Here is a 21,497-nt window from a genome sequence, read left to right on the forward strand (position 1 = left end):
GATGACAAACCGGGAAGCCGCCACTTCTATGATTGAAGTTGTAAGGAAATCTACTTTGTATCCCAGAACTAAAACTTATGACTACATTATGTGGGTCCAAAACGAAATTCTTTACTAAAATAATTATATTTTATTGTAGTAAGGAAATTTCTAAATCTCTGTCTTCCAACAGAAAATGAGAATCTATTAGTATGTGAGTGCTTAAAAAAATAACATAAAGGAAATAATTCGACTGTGCGGCTTTATTCCAAACATCTACACTGAATCATAACAACATGACAGAATTGTATGCATTTAATATATAATTAATTTACAATTGGCTAAAAAAAATCAAGAAAGAAAAATTGAGATTGTTTATTTTGTCTTGACCATTCGCCACTACCTGTCAATTTTGTTTAAAATCAAAAAGACTCCTTGAATATTAAATAGCATCAGAAAAAGCACGATTTTTGATAACTATAAATTCATTATCCTGAACAAAGGTTACACAATAAAATTGATTTTGTTTTAAATAATCCCTAAACTTCGTAGCAGAGGCTACAAACATAATCGAAATCCTTTTTTTAATGACATACGATACATGAGACAGGAGCTGATATACAATACAGCAAGTACAGAGAATCACGCTCCAAACTTCGATGGCATGCAAATGTCATTTACCACAATAGAAAAAAAAACAATCATTCACTCTTACCTTCACAAATATATAAAACAATTCATGCTAACAAAAACAAACTTTAGTCGACAGATCCATGGAGATAATTACACACTTCAATCACTGACGCTAGCGCAAAACTGAAGTTCTTTACATCAAAATTACTGTTACTATACATCTTAGTGACAGCATCTATATACTATATACAATCGGACTTATCCCCATAATACTTCTTAGAGACAGTTGTACAATATCCTTGGGGGAATTATCACTCCAAAATACTGTATTCCACTTTAGGTTAGCTAAATAATACACTGGGTCAAATATCAAAGTATCCCTGTGGTACCCCCACTTTTGAGTCACAGCTTTGTCCACAAGGCTCTCTTCTTAGTCCTCACTGTTAAAATAAAAGATAAGCTTCCAACCACCTTAAAATACGCATTTGTCTAGCATAGCGCATACGCTTTGTTTCACAAGGAAAGGAGGAGGAGGAGGAGGAGGGTAGTTATTGCATAAAATAGTCTGGATGATCACTGTCGGTCTCAAACCTCTTAGCCTCTTCTTGCATTGATTCTTTAATTTTCAAAATGGCCGCCGACTCGGTCTGGTCCTACATGAACAAGAGTTGTTTCAGTTTTTGAAATAAACGGTTATACAAGTAGAAAAAAAGGACAGAAATTAAAAGAGAATTGCAGATGTTTTGCTGCCAATTCAGTCTGGTATTTTGCCAAGAGAGCTTATCTATCCGTGCGAGGGGAAATTTATTCATTTGAACCGAGAGGGAGCATATGCTCCTAAAGAGATCCTCTAATGTAAAAGCTACTAAATAAACTGAGAAACGCGATTTGGAAACGGAAGAAAACGGATCCCAAAACATTTCTACGGAAGGATTTCAAACTGGAGAGCCCTCTAGAACAATCTTAATGCTAAACATAGAAAAAGAAATCCAACTACTGTTCCACGAACAAGGGCACATTGCCCTAAGAAGGACAGTGCATCGTCCAAAATCCAAAAAACCAATTTTGACTTCTGTACATGGCTATTGCCGTTGTAGTTTCGATTAATGGAGTCTGAGTTGCCACCTTTGTTCTTGATCCTGTGTTTAATGCGCGGATAAATCATCAAAAAACGAAATATCGACTTCTAAATCGATAAGAACAACCAAATCATTCCGATGTCAAAAAATCTTTTCCACTAATTAGAACTCCAGATACATTGCCCTAATAATGGCAAAACATCGTCAAAAATCCGAAGATCCATTTTTGACTTCAGTGCATAGCTATACCGACATAACTATTCTGTTTCGACTAATAAAGTTTGAGAGGCACTTCTAATAGTGATTTCGTGTTTCGATCCGCGGATCAGTCATCGAAAACCAATGATATTGATGTTTTAACTGATAAGAGCAACCAAGTCATTCCGAGATGAATACATGGAAGAGGAATTTAGAAATAAACTTATATTGAAAGTCAAAAAATTCTATGAAGCAACACCGCAGTTCAGCAGACATTGCAGAAATCCAAATTACCGATTACCGAATATTAATGATTAAATCTCGGATATCAAGGAGTTAAAATGCAGCACCCTTGCGATCTTTGGCTAGATAAACATGGCAGACAGGCTTCGAGGTTTGATTGGACCGAATAATCTCTACAGACACCAAGGCTATAACCAGCTTCTTTCTTGCAAATATTACAATAAAGTCACAATTATAATGCAATCTTTATAGTTAGATGCGAAATTAATTCTATTTTGCGAAGATATAATGCACACGCTACAAGCTTTTGAGTGATTAAAGCTTTTTTTCCACTTTTATTGCAGGCAGGTTGTGAAATAGTTACAATCAATTGTTTTGCCTATCGAAATTGTTTATCGCAACTATAGAGAAAAAAAAATTTAATTAGAGAAAATTCGAATTTGAAAATTTGAATTTCGAAAAATTTCAAATATAAAAAAAAAAATTACAAAAAAAAATATACGCAAGCTAAGTACCTGCCGCATGGAATGGCACTAAAAGCACGAATTTTGCACCCACGGAATGGATATTTTCATAGGATTCGCTGACCGTCAAGCCGATTAGAGATATTCATTCTTTCTAAAGACATTTTTAGGCTAAAATTATGCTTTTCTGAAACAAATTTTCCATAAAAGTGACTCCCTTCCCCTTTATCTGGATATAGCCTTGGTTAGAAAGTAAGAGCAGGGTAATCTAAAAAAAGCATGCAAAAAAAGCAACAAAATGAATTTATTATAATATCATTGTTATTCCGTCCCATCACCACGTTTGGCAGCAAAACTCTGTATAATAGCAGCAGGTTAGTTTCAACTTAAACAAAAATATACACAGAACAAAGTGAGCAGTCCAAATCTTACATTGAAAAAAGACGCTTAATAAACAAAAAGAAAGAAGAAATATCTACAAATAGAAATCCTTAAAAGTTTCAGAATATTATTTAAGACAAAAAAAAAATTAATAAATAAATAAAATCACTCTTTGAGGAAAAAACCCATTGTAAATATTTCTAAGGAAGATTAGCAAATCCAAATTACATAAAGTCATGACACTTCTCAGGACAGAAAAGCAAGGAGCGAGATAAAATTTTGTGAAAATACGTCTCGTAAAGTTTTTGGCAATTTCAGGAAATAGTTAAAGTTAACTTCAAAAAGTGGGGATCTTTAGTAGGAGAAAAAAAGAAAAAGAAAAAATAGATATTTGCAAGCACGCAGACTCTGAAAATTGAAAGGGAAAGTTAAGTAACACATTTATAGCAGGTATTGACTTTAATAGTTTATCAATTTATCTTTTTAAAGGGCAGCAATGACGAATGACAGATTGATACAGAAATGTAGGGTCCATTATATAGTCTAACAAGTCTATTCATTATCAATTTGGATCTGTTATTACCTAGATTGGGCTGTTATTTGATTCGGAACAATCTGTTTTTAAACTCGCTAGAATATATTTTATAGTTTTCATCCTAAATAATTGAAAATTGATCATTTGGAAAAAAGGATAATATTGAATAGTTAGTAAGTCATACCCAGGGAGAGGGCCTCGTGTTTTGTTTTTTATCTGGGCACTTATTCAAATTATCAGATGGAACATTTTTTTATTATTAGCCACCCTACCCCCTAATTTTCTTCTTATTCCCCCCAACCCCAAGAAAAAAAAATCCTTCGTCCGTACCTGAGCTAGTGTTTGAACAGTTCATAATTACGACACCAAATATTTATAAACAGTGTATATTATATATTTGTAGTTTTCAAGAATGAATTGCTCACTGATCATATTATTTATAAGTGAAAAGAAAGAAGGCTAAAAAAAATAATCTATAAAAATTTGGAACAGCTTTTATCTCAAAATGTGATAAAACATTTTTTTTTTCTTGCAACCATAAGAATTTTTTTCGACGATAAATGAAAGCTTAGGGCGGCTATTTTTTTTGGGGGGGGGGTACTATGGCTATGACATTTGGCTTTTGTTTTCATCCTAACTTTCATTTTACTACCGTCAACTTTCTTCAACCAAGACCAGTAGTGGCAAAAGTTTAAGGATATAGATTCAATATCTGGGATTTGTTCTTTGTGTATCTGAATAAAATACAGCAATAGAACTTCATTAGAATTACGATCATATCCAGGGAATCCTTTCATGAAAGCTCGACATTTTCCCATCAAAGTTTACCAAAGTTATGAAACTCTAGGGGCCTTTATAGTTTAACCAAATAAAGTACAAGTATAAAGGATTAATCACAAATCAAATGAATCATCATGAAGGAAATAAGTGATTTTTGTGCATTTCGGTACAAGGGAGAAATTAAATCGTGTATTTGGCTTGTTCACACATTTGCGGAATTAAGTCGAGCATTGAAAAGGATAAAAAAAAGGAAGTAGGGTTCTAAGCGCGACTGCTGGCGCATAGAGCCTCGAATCGAGCGTTTCAGGTGCTGGGTCTTTCATACAGAGACATCTAGCAAGCTTTTCACTCAACCTTGCCGCCGCGGGGATCGAACCCCAGGCCCCATACTGCCAAGCAGAGCCTCAATCCACTGTGCTAGAACAAGGCGAAGTCTTTTTTTTTTCCTTTTCCTTTTTTATTTTGCTAATATACAAGCATGAGAAGCAAATTATAAAAACAGCAGCTAACAAATGAAACTAAGGTAATAAAGTTTGTAATTAGCAACTGAATTTGAATAATAGTTCCTATTAATAGTAACAGACAAATTTCAAATATCAAAAATGATGTAATATCATATCCTATTTTGAATAAAGATAAATTGTATACAAAATTTCATACTTCGAGAATATTTGTAAAAAAAAAAGGAGACAAGAAAGAAGGCAAAGAAAAACTAAGATATGCACAAAACAAACAAAATAGAAAACGAACTAAAATAAAACATAATAAAATTTCCAAGTTTCTTTTGTAAAAAGACAGGTCCAGTTTTGGATTCCCATGTATAATATTTGTCTGATCAGTTCACGGTATATCCTTGTACTTTCTGCTGTTTACAGGGGGAAGGATCACAAGCACGTCCTGCCATCTAACTTATCAGGGACGGAATCTTGCTGAGCCGCTACACCAGGTGTCTTTCAAATTCGCATAGATGGCTACGGCGTTTTTTTTTTATTTTAAGAATTGAAAAACCCGGCGCCGATACTCACATTTTCTCCAGGGCCACCGAAGCCCCCTAGCGAATAATCACTTAGAGATCCACCACCGCCAGCGTCTTCACGGGGCGTGCCTGGCGTACCGTTAGCAGGAGACTGTTTCATACCGTCCATTCCGTCGTTTCCGTTCATTACCGAGTTGAGGCCAGACGGCCCCATTGGACCGCTCATTGGATTCCCATCAGGCCCACTGTTTATTGGGAATTCCTACAAAAAGAAAGATTTTATATTTATTCATAGCTGACAATCGACAACCTACCAGGGTCCAAATTCTCAGTTTCGGGTAAATCTCCATTTTTATTATAGTCGCACAAAAAATATGTTTTTCACTTGATTTCTCCTATGACCTTAACTAATAAAAATGTCTTTCTTTATTTAATTATGGTTCCAGTTTTATCCCCAAATATATATACTCTGTATTCTTGACAGTAACCCCAGCAACATTTTCCAGGAAACAAAAACATTTGAGCAATTTTGGAACTTTTCCGTAATCTTGGGATATGTTTTGGTCCCTTAAAAAGTTTTGACTTGCTGTGCAGGGTTTTTCAGAGATATATCATGGAGGCCTGTTCGTCTGACTTAATTTTTGTGCACGGATCGAACCACCAATTTCAATTAATTTGTTTTAAATATTAATAATTTAATTTTTCCCCGCTCATACAACAAAAAATAAGAGCGGAGTGATATAAAAGAAGATAAACAAAAACACTTCAGCAACAAAAATAAAATTAAACAATAATTTCTTCAATTTCACTCCTAGATCAGATGTAGAAGCAGAAATTCAAACAACATTCGTAGTGCTCAGTAGACTAGAGGCCAACATAGAATTTTATGTTACAAAAGCTCAGTGTGACTTAAAAGTGTGAGATTTGATACTTAATACAGTGTAACATAACCATTCAGCATAAACAAAAATTACGTAGGTAGTGTTAAAGCAGCTTATGTGGTTTACATTGTAGCCAAAAAGCAAGCTTACAATAGGTGGTTTTAGTGTGCACTTTAGTTGCCACCGGATCTCTTTAGTTGCCACCGAAAAAGGCTTGGGGGGGGGGGGCAGTTGCCACCGGATCTCTTTTGACTCTTAAAAAGTAAACTATAACTTTCAATTTCCGATCAAATGAGCCCTTTCTGAAGTTTATACGAGTATCCTTTCCATAAGAACCCGATATACCCCTAGGGCATAGCTTACAACGCCTGCCCCTGGGACCTGAGGGGTTGTGTCGACACCGGAGTTTTTGGTCTGACCTTTGAACTATTTTTAACAAAATGGCTATCCCAAAACTTTATCGGATGCATTTGGAGAAAAAAGGGCATGGGGTAGGGGGGCTAGTTGCCCTCAGATCTCTTTTGACTCTTAAAAACTGAAATAGAACTTTCAATTTCCAATCAAATAATAAAAGATTTGGAATAGCGACCAGTACCTGTCTTATTTCGACGGCTTTAGAGCTGCTGAAGCTTCAATATTACCGTTCCATTTACCCGTATACATTAGTATACCCGTATATAATTAACTGTATTATCGTAGCTATTAGTTTGAAGAGATTTAATGCTAATAATTTCGCGAAAGAAAGGCACTGACATTTGAACAACCGAAAATAAGACAATTAACAATCACAACGGAGCTTAGATTATTCTGAATATATAATTTGCCCTCTGACCCCTTATTGAAATATACGAAATTTATAAAACAAACTTCTTTTTGGATTTGAACTCTCAAAAAGTCTTCAAAGGGTTGCAGATAAAATACATTTATTGGTTTTATATGTTGAATAAGTGTACACTACAATACCCAATAATTTACGTATTTTAGGACAAAGGTGCCTTTTTTTTTAGACATATAACCCAATTTTTGGGGAAAGTTTCTAACCATTCCCTTAGACATTGCGTCATTAACAAGTGATTTATAGATGAACAATATAGTAGGACAGAAATCTCCATATAAAATATCAGAGATGGCAATAATGACATTTGTCTCCTCTAGGACTCACATCCAGTTGAGACAAACGACACAAATCACACATTTAATAACCGCATCAAAGCACAAAAAAAAGGAAATTTGGAACTTATCGGTTAGCTGGAACACACGCGAGAAGTTAAGTTTGATTAATGCTAATGAAATAAAACAAAATATGATGAAATATAATAGTTTAGAAACAAATTTGGGCTACATATTTGCACATTAGGGGGAGGTGGGGGTAAAGCATAACATATATTAAATACGTAACCTAACCTAACCTAGGTACCTTTTTTTTGTTCCTTCAACCGCAAAAAAACTAAAGATTAAATGTTTTTCACAGAGTGAATAATGCCTCACTAGGCAGAGCAAACCAGTTTTTCGTTACGATCTTTCAGGTTCTATAAGCGGTTCTTGTCGCGTGTATTCCTGCTAACCGATAAGTACCGGAAATTTTAATAGATAAATTTATAAACAATTTATATGAATATAATAATTAGAATTAATATAATAGAATAAAAAAATTAAGTATAAGTAGAATACCGAGAGAATACTATTCAGAGAAATTGAGAATTACAACTAGCAGAGCAACTCCAGAGAAAATGAGAATACAACATCGGCATTCACAAAAAAAAGAAGAGAAAAATTTCAATTGGGGGTTGAGGCCTACAATCCTGTGCTTTCGCAAACCCTTCCTATTTACTTTCCCCAGATTTCTCCAGGTACCCATTTAGAACTGGGTCGAACCTGTCTGAGCCTACATAGTCACGCTATTGACCCCCGTTCCAAACAACGTTTGTTACGTTTACACATTGCATATTAGTACATTTTATCTTTAATAAAAAATATCTGATTGAATTAAGTAGATTTCAAAACAGAAAAAAAATTCACCAAGAACATAGAATTTTGAATAAAGTGAAAAGGGTAATACTTACCCCTGGCATAGGACCTCCTGGCACTGATTTCATCATTCCGTACATTCCTTCTCCCCCTGATCCAGACGAGTCTTGTTGTGGACTTTGCATTATCGGAGTTCCTGGGCCTGGAGGCCCACCTGATACAGGCGGTCCCTATAAGAACATTGCATTTAGTCTTATGCCATTTCTAACATTATACCTACTTTTGAATGCACCAAGCATTTCATATTTAATGCATTTGCAACTGTACTAATACGATGATCCTTTTTTTTACGAAGCCATCGATGGCTAGATAATATATCTAGAGATTGAAGGATATAAGGAAAGCATTGTTTTTCAGTAACGTTGGGTTAAATGAGTGGTTTGTTTCAGTAATAGGATCAAAAGATTATCGGACAATAAAAAAGATAGAAAAATACAAACATTAATTGGGAATAACACACAGGGAAGCTTTTTGAGGGAGAGTTGAATAGCTTTTTTTTTAGTTTGTTACTTCTTTTATCTATGGTTCACATGGCTTTAAAGCATAAAATACCTATCTATCTATACCACTAGTCTTACATTTAGACAGCTACCACCTGTGTAGTTATCCCATATTATATACAAGAATTCTCTTGAGACACCTTTGCATCACTGAAGAATTCATACTACAAGCAACTCACCCCTAAGCCACTATTCTGGATCAGCTTAGTTGTGGTAAGAAAGTATTAGAAGCCGCTGCAAAAAGTGACCATTCATATTTGAAAATTGGCCTAATATATGACTTCTACAGAGGCAACAGTACTCAATCTAAGTGGCAACAGATCCTTAGAACGAACAATTAAACCCAGCTTTCTCGTCCAGGAAGATTGGAGCCAACCGATATTTGTAAACAAGAGAAGTGCGAGGAGCAATAAATTCCCAAAAGACGGAGTTTTTTTGTAGCACCTACTATATCAAGCTCTGGAGGCAGAGTTGACAACCCCTTCACAAGCTATTAGGTCCAACTGTAGTCGTACCTGCATTATAAAGTTAGGCAGATTTGAATACTAACCAAAATTGGACATCTCCTACCTTTCTATTTGAAAAAAAAAATTTCACCAGAAATTATGTGAAATACATGCTTCATTTTGACAATAAGCAAAACTCAACAATATTAAATAATTTTAATATAAATGAAATCTAACTAGTAAATGTTATATCTAGCTATTATACAAAGATAAAACTCATGCATAAATAACAAATATGCAGCCAATCTGATATTTATAATTCTGATGAAATCTAATTTTCCATAAACATACTAGTTTCTTATAAGTAAAAATTGAAAGCTCCACAATAGTAAGGCAAGGTTCTTGACCAACAGAATATTGGGATAAAAAACAGAGATATTCCAAAAACTACTACTGCCACTGACAACTCACTGTAGCATTAAGCTGCCGAAGACCAATAAAGCTACACACACTCCTCCCCCATCCCACTCAGTTCAGAGCTTCACTCTTTATTTCTTCCCAAGAAATTCCCACTTCTCCTTTCTTCCGAGGCGTCGACACTCTATGATTCCAGGCGATAGATGAAACTAAATTAAGTCATAAGTAAAGCTATAAAAATAAATTAGCATATATTACTACACTCTTTAGCACCAGAAAAGACAAAAACAAGTCCAAGAAATCCTCCCATACTTGGGAGAATTTACTTTGGAGGAACCGCTTAATGTTTCTACAGGTAAAGATAACAGAAAAACAGGGACACTATACTACTTTAAATTGATATTTTTATATAGAATTTTCCATAACACTACATCTCCTTTGAATGTTTCTAATGCTTCGAAGTCACTGCAAAGACTAAACCCTGTTTCAGAATTAACTAAAATTAAAACGTATTTTTGGAAGAAAAAAAATATGCAGTAGAAGAATGATTTTGAAGTTAATTTAAGAAAATCTCTTTGATTGGCGTAAATCAAGGATGGTAAAACTTTTGGTATAGCAACCCCTCAAAGTGTAGTTACCCACTCCACGATTTGCAGCTGAATCTACAGCTACTACTACTAACAGCTCACTGCAGCAACAACCCGCCTGAGGCCAATACTGCTACGTACGCTGATCCTCCATCCCAATATATTCAAAGCCTCCCTCATTACACACTCCCAAGAAGTTCCCGTTTCCCTAAAATCTTTCCTTAGGACATCCTCCCGCCCCATTCGGGGACGTCTCGCGTTTCGTTTGGCCATAGACAGTTCGCCGACAAGGACAATCCTTGGCAATCTCTCATCCTTCCTCCGCAGAACGCGTCCTAGCCATCAAATATATCTTTTTGCAATGCAAAAGCCACCATTTTTGCATTGCTTCGAGCTAACGTTGCTATAACGCCTGAATGTTGTATCTTACCATTTTCAAACTTGTGAAATAATTGCCAAACACCGTCTTCTGAGCTGCTCTCAAGAGAATGATCAGCAGCGCAATGTAGGTTCAATCACATCTTGGTCCTCTTGATCTATATTTACCTGCCGATCCTCTCTTTGAGAACAGCTTGGTAACAGTTTTTGGCAATTCACTCAAAAGTGAAAAAATATTAGAAATGTCAGATGCAACCTTCTGGTTAAGAGATACGACGAATATAATCATGATTATGAAAAGTAATCGTGAGAAAAATACATAATTTATTGTTAAAATTGTGAGAAACAAAAATAATTATATGAAATTCGAAGCTTGGACTGAACTTTTTTTTTAAGACAAATACACAGTAAAATCAACTATCTTCAAAATCCTAAAAAGAAACCCGTCTTAATATTTCTATAGGTAAAGATAACAGAAAAACAGGGACATCTAATACACATCTTTTTGCAATGTGGAAATTTCAAACCCCTGTCTGTAAATACATGAAACTTTTGTATTTTCTCAGCAAAGGATGGTCACATATGAGCAGAAATGGAAAGAATGGCTATCACAATTTTTTCCTAACCGTCATTTCCTAAAACTTGTCTGGCATTTTACTGGTTTCAGAAGCTCCAATCACTAAAATCAGAGAACTGGTATTCCCTATCACAATGTTTGAAACTGCAAAAGAAAAAAAAATGTAGAACGAGAAAAGACAAAAGCTACATTTACTGGTTTAAGGAACTGAAAAGAGACTTATTCTGTTCTAGTCCCCTTATAGTTAACCCTTTCCTCAGGAACCACAAATTTCAGAAACTTTTATTATCAAAACTACACAAGCTAACCCTTCGGGGTTCGTATCATTGTGTGATAGTCAAGAGTTCTATTCCCGGTATTTTTCTCAGTTTACTGTCGTCTGCCCTTGGGAGATACAATCACGATCAAAGTAGGTACATTTTGCCTTCTTACGTTTTACCAATAGGAGGGCTTGTATTTTTGTAATTGACAACAAAATCATTTGTTCTAGAGTTTTTATTTCCCTGGCCTGGCAGAGAGGAAGGTCTGAAAGCTCTAATGATGTGTCATTTGCATCGATAAAGTGAAAAACAAGGGAAGGGAGGGGCCCTAAGAATCGTGGTTCCTAGACGAACCATCCGTCAGGAATAGGGACTTTTCAGACTACTGAGCGTATATAAATTGTGATATGCTAAGATATCCCGTAACCACTGTTTTTACGCCACTATCCTAAAATTTTTGATGGTTCGACCATGCTAAATAGAGTCTGTAGCTCAGAAAAACCATCTGGAACAGCTTGAGCTTGGGGTTACCAGTGTCAATTTTAAAATACTAAACTTCCTGTTGCTAAAGTACTAAATTACCTGTATATACAATTAGCAAGATTGACTAAGTTCCTAAGCCTATATGCCTTTTAGGGTTGCAATGGACGAATCTAAGTCCACTGCAACAAAAACTGTGGAAGATGAGTACTCTACAATTATGAAGAAATTACGTTCACGCCCAATTTCATTGGCACAAGCTGTGAATTTTTATTCTTTGTCCAGATGATACTTCTGACCTGGAAGACCTGTCAAGTGAAGATGAAGACCCATTTGATTCACATTATGTTCCTCCTGATAAAGCTTTAGAAGAACTACTTGAAGCCGAAATAGAAACCGGCCGAATTGAAGGCAACGACTGTGATAGTCAGGATGAGTCTCAAGCTAATGGAAGCAAAGAAATCCTACCACACAAGCTTCAAGTATCCCTACTTCCAAACCTGGTATTCAAGTATTCCTACTTCCAGACACTCTCTGGAAAGATCAGCTTCGATTCAACCAAGAAATCAGTTGCAAGACCCCATTGGAATATGTCAGGTTGTTTCTGACAACGAAATAATAAGCTGTATACGCAACCAGACGAATATATATGCACTTCAGAGAGATGGCAAGAAGTTAGGCGTTTCTTCGGCTGACATTGAGTGTTCCTGGGAGTCCTTTCGTTTATAGGAATAGTGAAAATTCCGTCCTATCACAGCTACTGGAAAAACAAAACTCGTTACTCCGAGATAGCCGGTACTACGTCACGTGACAGATTTGAACTGATAAAAATAGTATTTGCATTTCAATAAAAACGTATCGCAGAAGCCTCCCGGAGAACCTGGTTACGATAAAATTTATGAAGTTCGTCCCTTGATAGAGAGGGTTTGATCCAACTTCACGAAGATACATCCGGAAGAACCCCAGGTCATTGATGAGCAAATACTCCCGACGAAGCAGCAAATATTGCTGAAGCAGTACAATCCGGAAAACCACATAAATGGGGATACAAGTTCATCTCCAGAGCAGGAATAAGTGGATTTGTGCATGATTTAAAAATGTATACTTGCAAGGGATCAATTGAAACAAGCGATTTGGGGGTTGGTGCTGATTTTGCCCTCCGACTTGCAAGGGGATTCCCAAACCACATAAACTACAAGGTGTTTTTACGACAACTGGTTTTTTTACGACACCTGTGAGAGGTGGGATGGCAAGTGAAAAGAGCATACAGAAGTGAAGAGACCACACTGTGTGAAGGAATACAATCACTTTATGGACGGCGTCGATACTGCCGAAATGCTGATAGAGCTGTACAGAATTGACTTCAAATCTCGAAACAAGTGGTACATATAAATTATCATTTTCTTGGTTGACCTTTCCATTGTAAATGGGTGGATCCTGTATCGCAGGTGTCTTCCTACAGGAGAAAAGCCAATGGACTTACTGCAGTTCAAAACCGACGTTCCACGGACGAAGCCTTGTCCCAAAAGAAAAGAAAATATAGTTGCTGCCAACCAGTTTCGACAAGACTTGACGGCCAGGAGCGCTTTCCAGCTTGGATAGACAGCAAACAGAGGTACCGAGCTTGTGTCCAAGCCCACTCCAAGGCGAAGTTCGAAGTTTGTGTTTCACGCTAAACAGAAACTGTTTCCTATCTTACCACACTAGCTAGGCGATGTCTGACTATGTGCTGTTACTGCCGGATGTTTCCTGTGGGAACCATTCTGTATTTTCTTCACTCTCATCAATTAAATTTTTTCCTTGAAATTTTCGTCGTGGAATGATCTTCAATAAAGCACAGAAACAGGCGGGGAATTTTTTCCTCTCCTTTTTCAATATCCAGACATCAAAGGGTTAATTGTCTTTTTTCATTTTTGTTTTATACTTTGTAGGTTTCTTGTCTGTGTTATTTTCGTGAAACTGTTTCATGGTTTGAAGAATATTCAAATGCTAGGATATATTCGTAACAATAAACGATTGTAGGGGAGCTCAAGAAAGAGTAGAAAATTCAAATAATCTGATTGGTTAGTTAGGACTCTTGGATGTCCTTATGCCATTGCTAAGTATGTCGGAAATTGCCGATTGAAGTTTATATTTCTGCCAGGTTAGTTTCTCAAAATTTTTGTTTAAGCTTACGTTACCCAACGTTACTTATATTGAAGCTTACTTCAATCGGCAATTTCCGACATAATTAGCAAACGCAGCTAACTAGTGACCGTGTAGTTACAGTCAGATGACGTTGAGGAGAGGTGCCATACCATCTTAGGCGCCAGTCCAAATGGACTCATCAAACCAGGGATGAGCAGACAAAGAACCACCCACGGACAAATATATGTTAAATGTTGCGATCTTAAGTCAATCTTGTTTCAAAACCTTTTATTATACATCGTATTAAAATGCTCGATTTCAACTTCTTATATTCCGTGACAAAACAGATATGTCCCTTGAAATGAAGGACTTGGTTATTACTTCACTACTAACATTGCTGATGAAGAATAGAAGATATATTTCATGATTGATGGATATAATAGAAAAATTAAGCACGCTAAATTTCAAACATCAGACCAAGTAATATAATTAAATATTACCTTGTATTATTGTAATTGTATGGTATATATATAGTAATTAAAATTGTACATAGTATATTATATAGTAATATAATTATATATTATCTTGTTCACACATCAAATGAATCTGCATATTACAAAATTTTTAACAAAACCCATTATTCACCAGGAAAGAAGGCGAAAACAAGGTTTTGTCACTTCCCTTGTCGAAAGCAAAACCATTTCCATTGACCTAGCTGAGACGTAGAAAGACATAGTAGAAGGCATAAGTAGTAGAAGAAGTAGAAGTAGAAGAAGATAGTAGAAGAAGTAGAAAGGTGAACAAAAGTAGAAGAAATAGGTAGTAGAAGTAGATGAAGATGTAGAGGTAGAAGAAGTAGAAAGGTGAACAGAAGTAGAAGACATAAGTAGTAGAAGAACTAGAAGCAGAAGAAGATAGTAAAAGAAGTAGAAAGGTGAACAAAAGTAGAAGACGTAAGTAGTAGAAGAACTAGAAGCAGAAGAAGAAGTAGAAGAAGTAGAAAGGCGAACAAAAATAGAAAACATAGTTAAATGCCTTGGTTGGAGAGTTTCAAAGAAAGTTACAAGACATCAATAAGTTAGAGGCGCTATTAAAAGTCTTTAGTTCACATTTTTAGAGAAGAGGTTGATTTAGCCCCAGATGATATAGAGTCCGAGTTGTCTGACCTCCAATCCAATTATGACTTAAGTTTTATCAAGTTTTTCGGCTGGGGTTTTATGGATCACTGCCGATCCGGAAGCAGCATTTCTACACTTAAAACACTGTAAAAGTTGTATCACTATTTTGGCCATCAAACAATTGTCAACAAGCGTTTTCATATTTGAAAACAAGTCTAAAACAGGTCACTGTTGACAAACTACAATTTGAATGCAGTTAAAAGAAATAAAGCCAATAACCTGTTACCACAGTTCAAAACCAGTGTCCAAAAGTGTCAAAAGCACCTCAAGTATAATTTTAATGTGGCAAGACCTGTGTAATATATTGTAAATGTAAATTGTGTAAATTGTAGTCAAATATATATGATCCTCCTTAGCGAGGAACTTTACAATGTATTCCTTCATAGGAGGTCTGAGTGTAGCTATAAAAAATAACTCGAATCTATAATTATGAAAGAAGAACTAAATAAATATGTAGTATATTGGGTTTTGAAATTTGTAATTTAGTGGTAAATATTTAGAAAAAGAATCACTGACAAATTTTTCAGTGAAGTGTTAATTGTGTTAATTTTCAGTAAGTGGAAAAGTAATCACCATTAATGGCCTCATTCATAGGCTGGTTATCTAAAAAAAAGGCTTAATGAGACATTTTGCAAAGCAGTATTGCCACTTCTTCATCTCAGTAAACACCCTAACACTAACAAGAGATTTTACTGTAGTTGGGCATTATTCAATCTATATTACATACTTATTTCAGAACAAACTTACTGTTGAAGAATTAGGTTGCCACTGCGGCCTTGGACCACCAGGTCCCATTCCTATTGGCATTGGTCCTCCGGGCCCCATTCCCGGCCCTAAGCCTCCAGGCATTCCTGGACCAGGACCACGCATACCAGGACCATAAGGTACAGGCCCCATCATCCCAGGACCTCGAGGACCTCCAAGCCTCGGCCCTAATACACCCATAGGTGGTCCTGAAAAAGATATGAACATTATATTGTGCATTAGAAAAGACTTATAGACAAAAGAAATTAATGATAGGCTAATACGAGAAAAAATCCGCCTACATTACTCCAAAATTACTTTATTTTAAAAAAAAACTTCCAAGAAATATGAAATCTCAATTTGTGTACTGTTACAATAGGAAAGCTTTGGGCAATATTCAAAAGATATTTCTTCTAACATCACAATCCATAAACTTCGCAATTTGGCTCATTAAACCAAAAGAATATAGAGGAAATTCATAAAACGTGAATTTGAAGACTCTTTCTCGATTTTATCCTACTTGGGAGTTAAAAAATTTAATGTCATCTTAATATTGGTCTTCTGTTTTTACTAAACCATTCTAAATATTGAGTTATCACGACCTATGATTGTAATAAAACTCTCCCACTCAATAAAAGGACTTAAGTTCAAGCTATACTGCGGCAGGAATGTGGACTACAAGCAAATATCTTTCTTTCGCCCAAGGTGTAGCATAGTGAAATGGTCTCTGCTTGGCATTACGAGACCATGGGTTCGATCCCAGTTGCCACAAAGTTGGGTGACAGGCTTCCTACCTGTTCCTGAAAAATCACCCGGCAACTGAAACGTCGACGACAGTCGGCGCGGAGTTCTCTTCTTTTTTTAGAAAAATAATTTAAACAGTCAACTCCATAAAAAGACGGTGAACTTATAACATCCAAACCGTAAATAATGAATTTATAAGACCATGATAACCAACGAAGATACAACAACTGCTATCTTGCAAAACACGAGCTAGCAGCCCCGACCTTTTGACTTTAAATAAACACAGTTCACTTTCCCCAAGTTGAAACATCTTTCAAAAACTTAAGCCGCATTTTCAGGCTCAGTGGGTTCGAACACGGGCTGTTCTCGTCTAGTTTCAAGTTTGTAGTTTTTCGTCTAGTTTCAGCGGGTTCGAAGTTTCAACCCCGTGTTTTCCTCGAGAACCCGCTTTGTGAAAACACTCGATGCACTAGACGAGAACAACCGGTGTTCGAACCCGCTGAGCCATGAACAACCCGTCTTCGAACCCGGGCTGTTCTCGTCTAGTGCATCAAGCGTTTTCACAAAGCGGGTTCTCGAGGAAAACACGGGGTTGAAACTTCGAACCCGCTGAAACTAGACGAAACTAGAAACTTGAAAATAGACGAGAGCAACCCATGTTCGAACCCGCTGAGCCTGAAAACGCGGCTTTGTAAGAATAATTGGTGCATATAACAATACAAATTGAGGAAGTAAATATTTTGAAAGAAACAAGAATGTGCTTTGGGGGTAGAATATCTTCACTTGAGCATTAGTTAGATAGGTTTTAGGTAATTATTCCGAATGGTGAAGACTGTCTAAACGTTTAAAACTTATGGTATTATTCTACATTTATAAATTGTCAAGGCACATAACGCTATTCTGACAGTACAATGATCAATAATGCCATATATCGAAAAGAAAATAATTTCAAAATGTTTTTTTCGGGAGATTTTTCAGACGGTGAATCTTCTCCGGGTACGTGTAATCTGTTAATCTACTTTAATTCAGTAAAATACATTTACATAAGAGGAGCAGACAGCAATGAGTAGTACAAACACAAATCAAAAAATAAAATGAAATTCATTAGCAGCCGTTTTAAAAGCAGTTTTTACAAATCTAACGTGCAAGATCCTGACCAAAATTATAAAGCGGGGGAGGAGGAGTAGAAAAATATAAATATATCTTTATCACGCTATCGTTAAGCATTAAGTATTTCCAAAAGAAAGGAATATTTTCCAATAATATAAGAACCCTAACCTTTCCTTCACCTAACCTTCAAAATATACCCTCTCCCTCCTCCAAAACAAAAATCAGTCCATTGATTAGTATTACTTTAAACATACATTTCCATTGAGAGATTTATGAATGGGCTGTCAATAGAAAAAATTCTATAAAACAAAAACACCACTTTTTGCCCAATACTTTTTAAAAATAAGGGACAGCATAAAATCATTTATTTGGACATGAAATCCATGGCAATTCCCGCATTTGGAGGATATGATCAACTGATGATATTATCACTGCAAAGATTCAATTAAAAACAGTAAGTAAATTGACATATTACAAATTTTTTAAATAATGTCGAAACTTTTGGCAAAATTGCACCAAACTATTAGCATAACGCTTAAAAACCGTCAAAAAACGGTTTTAACTTATCCTTCTTCTACTTAAACATATTATTTAAATGAAACAGCAGCATGCTCTTAGAAATTACTTAGAATGGTATTAAAGGGAAGTTATCCTAATGACCAGCATAGACATCTTAAGAGCCACCGACAAAGCTTGAAATTATATAAAATAACTGTACAAATCGGATTGTTAACTTATGATCTTCCAGTGGGCTTTCCCAGTAAGGCAAAGCTCATTGGACTTACCCTTACTCCATGCTTATCTACCTTAGTTCTGCCCTAGGATGGATGATGGACTATCTATCAACAAGTGAAATGACGTCATTTTTATACAATTTTAAAAAAGGGTTATGCCAGCTTTGCCTCTTACTGAGACTATCTGTCTTGGCTCAACTACAATTAGCCATGGATCTCAAGTCTTTCATCACTTCCACCAAGCTGATTTTAATTCAAAATGGTATGGTACCCTAACATCAGCACGGAACTTTTATTTTGAAAATCGTTTCACTTTTAGTGTTATATCGGCTTTGTCATCTTTGCACAAAAATTAGCCCCTAATAAAGGACTGGTTCCTTCATTCCAGTCAATCCCATGTATTTGTCTTTATCTCAAATCCCATATGGTCCATATTTTTCTTGTCAACCAAACGTTCCTGGGCTCTGACAAGCTCTAGTGGCTCCTCCCATTTTGCTTCTTTTTTATTCCTCTTTTTCGTTCATTATTTGCAGTTTTTTCTCTATCTGGATAAGATTCCTCTATTAGCCAATTAGAATATTCTATGAGAAATTTTGATTGACTCGGCCTTAGCTAAAACAAATTAATTGAGCTTCAGTTTTGGCTCAATTCAGTTGTGGACACTAGCTATTATGGACACTAGCTAGCGCGTAAAATTGCGCGACTCTTACTCTAACTAGTTTAAAGATTGCAACTCCAAAGCTGAGAATTTGCCAACTCTGATAAACCCCTAAACTCGCCAAAAATTATGAGTTTTCAGTTCATTATTTTTTTATGCATTAATCTCGGGGCTGATAAAACCAAAGCAAGAAATTACTTTTTTGCATGAAACAGGAGCTTGATTTCATAAATCACGGTTGGTGAATTTTTTAAGCCCCTCCTAGAACTAGCTTTTGCATGGAAGGAGCCGGTACAGCGGCACTTATTCTGTCATTCTCTTCTACCAATACAAAGGATAGTATATTTTAGCCTAGTAAATTAATCAGAGAAACAAAACTTAATTTACCTTGTCTGGCAGGATCTAAGGTGTTGGGCATCATCTGTTGTCCAGGCTAAAGAAAAAAAAAGAATAATTAATGAAGGGAAGTAATTTGAAAAAGCTAAAACTTTAGCGTTTCGTTGTAGCCAAGAACCCATTCGGGAAGAGAGGAGAGCGAGGATACCCTATCCCTAACTCCTATCCCTAGAACCTACAAATGCCTGCCAACTCCCAGAAAAACCAACAAATAAACTACTCTCAAAGTGAACAAAATATGTCGCACATCAATACATACAAATTTTGGAACCTTTTTTCAGAATACCCAAAATACACAAAACCTCTCTAGATAGCATTCAAAAATTTGAATTTAAATTTGAAATTCTGAACTATTAGGGGCATTGCTTAAAATTGCCTTAGCTCCCTTTCCCCTATTTCAGTTGATTTTTTTAAAATAAATCCTGCCTTTCCGCGAGAATTACAAAAAAACATGTTGTGTCACTTCTTACTGTTTTCACCATATATGCAACTATACAAGAACTTCTTTCAATTTATAAATGAAACTTGCCAAAACGCATACAGCAACTAATTTTACGACAAAATTCCGGCAACTTATTTATTATCATCCGGACTTACTAAAATTTGCCTAATAGGGAGATCTAGTAGTATCTTTTTTTCTTACTTACATCTTAAGGATGTTAGATACCATAAATGGCTTTTTGCGAGTCTAATCTTCGGCTGACAGTCTCAAAGACAAATCAAATTTTCTCAGCATCCCAGGGAGCTTCCGCATTAATTTTGGTAAAAATTGATATGGGGATCTTAAACATGTCAACAGTTTGAAAAGCTGAGGAGAGGCTAGTTTAAAACAAAGAAAACCTATAATCTCTTGCTAATTGTTAAGCAAAGCACTGTCTAATCAATGTACATACAGCATTAATAAAATACATACTGTGTCGGCAAAGATTTCATTCAAGGCATTTAGCACAACAAGAAACTTCCAAAGCTCACAAATTATTCAAGGTGACATCTTTTGAACTGATTTTAAGGTTTTCTAAGCAGGTGTACTAGAATATTTTTAGGGACATCCATTTCCTCAACTTTAAAGAGGAAATTTTGCTCCATTCAATAAAAAAAAACTAAATTAATGCTTTCTAATAATGACGCAAGTTTAATTAAATCTGAATACAACTATCACTGGCACAAAACAGGTCAAGTTAAATGGTTTTTCTAAGATTTCGGGAAAGAAGGTGACGGCTTTTAGCGTTCTGTCGTTTATTAGGATTTCTTCTCAAAGCTACACAAGTCATGGCAAGACCACCACCAAATGAGTTCCGAAAAGTTCGGCCATACAAACTTGTAATGGACGAGATAGGGTGATCCGTTAAGGTATCGATGAGCCTTAAGTAGAAACATAATGAATAAAAAACAGAAAGCACTAAGAGTTAGTTCAGACCTTTAGGGAAAACGCATGGGATTTCCTATAGGGAGAATAGGGAGAATGTTCACACGTATCCGAACTGCAATTACTGGCAAAATATTCAAACATCCGAACGTCATGAATGAAGATACAGACTTGGAAGTTGCTTTTTTAGCTTTTGACTTTTCTTGTAGTCTGAACTTGAAGCACCATACAAAAGTTGATAATTCTGTACAAGGGCAATCAAATTGGGTATTTTGTGATGGCGGTTTTCTAAAATACCGCCATATATTCCCTGTCCGTTCAACCCTACGTACAGAAAAGCTAGAAAAAAAAAATCCAAACCATATTCCGAATGGGAATTACGAAACCCTATCGAAATTCCCATAGGAAGAATGGGAACTCCCAAACGTCTGAACTAACTCTAAGCCGCAACTAAATTTTCTAGTACCACTATTATTGCGATACTAACGAATTTCCAAAATCAAAGCAATACAAAATCTTCATTTTGCAAAATTCTGAATTTAAGGTTTAAAGTAGCCTACAAAGGACATTTATTCCCAAAAAGAGGGATTTTCTTTGATTTTTATTTAGGTTGTTATA

The 21,497-nt window shown here is 35.8% G+C and overlaps 1 protein-coding gene across 3 annotated transcripts in view; it reads right to left on the bottom strand.

Annotated features, from left to right (window-relative positions):
* Positions 1-227: 227 nt before the first annotated feature.
* Ssdp (Sequence-specific single-stranded DNA-binding protein) overlaps positions 228-21,497 on the bottom strand; it is a 65,786-nt gene continuing 44,516 nt past the window's right edge. For all 3 annotated transcript variants that reach the window (XM_089097701.1, XM_089097732.1, XM_089097654.1), the window contains 5 exons: positions 19,505-19,550; positions 15,875-16,080; positions 8,213-8,347; positions 5,318-5,530; positions 228-1,265 (listed from right to left, as the gene is read on the bottom strand). In XM_089097701.1, coding sequence (XP_088953827.1) covers positions 1,161-1,265; positions 5,318-5,530; positions 8,213-8,347; positions 15,875-16,080; positions 19,505-19,550 — 705 coding nt within the window. In that variant the 3' untranslated portion in view covers positions 228-1,160. The remainder of the gene's footprint in view (positions 1,266-5,317; positions 5,531-8,212; positions 8,348-15,874; positions 16,081-19,504; positions 19,551-21,497) is intronic.

Source organism: Artemia sp. Qi Xiang Cuo, chromosome 1 (assembly GCF_049724085.1).
Source record: "Artemia sp. Qi Xiang Cuo chromosome 1, ASM4972408v1, whole genome shotgun sequence".
In the NCBI taxonomy this organism is placed as follows: domain Eukaryota; kingdom Metazoa; phylum Arthropoda; class Branchiopoda; order Anostraca; family Artemiidae; genus Artemia; species Artemia sp. Qi Xiang Cuo.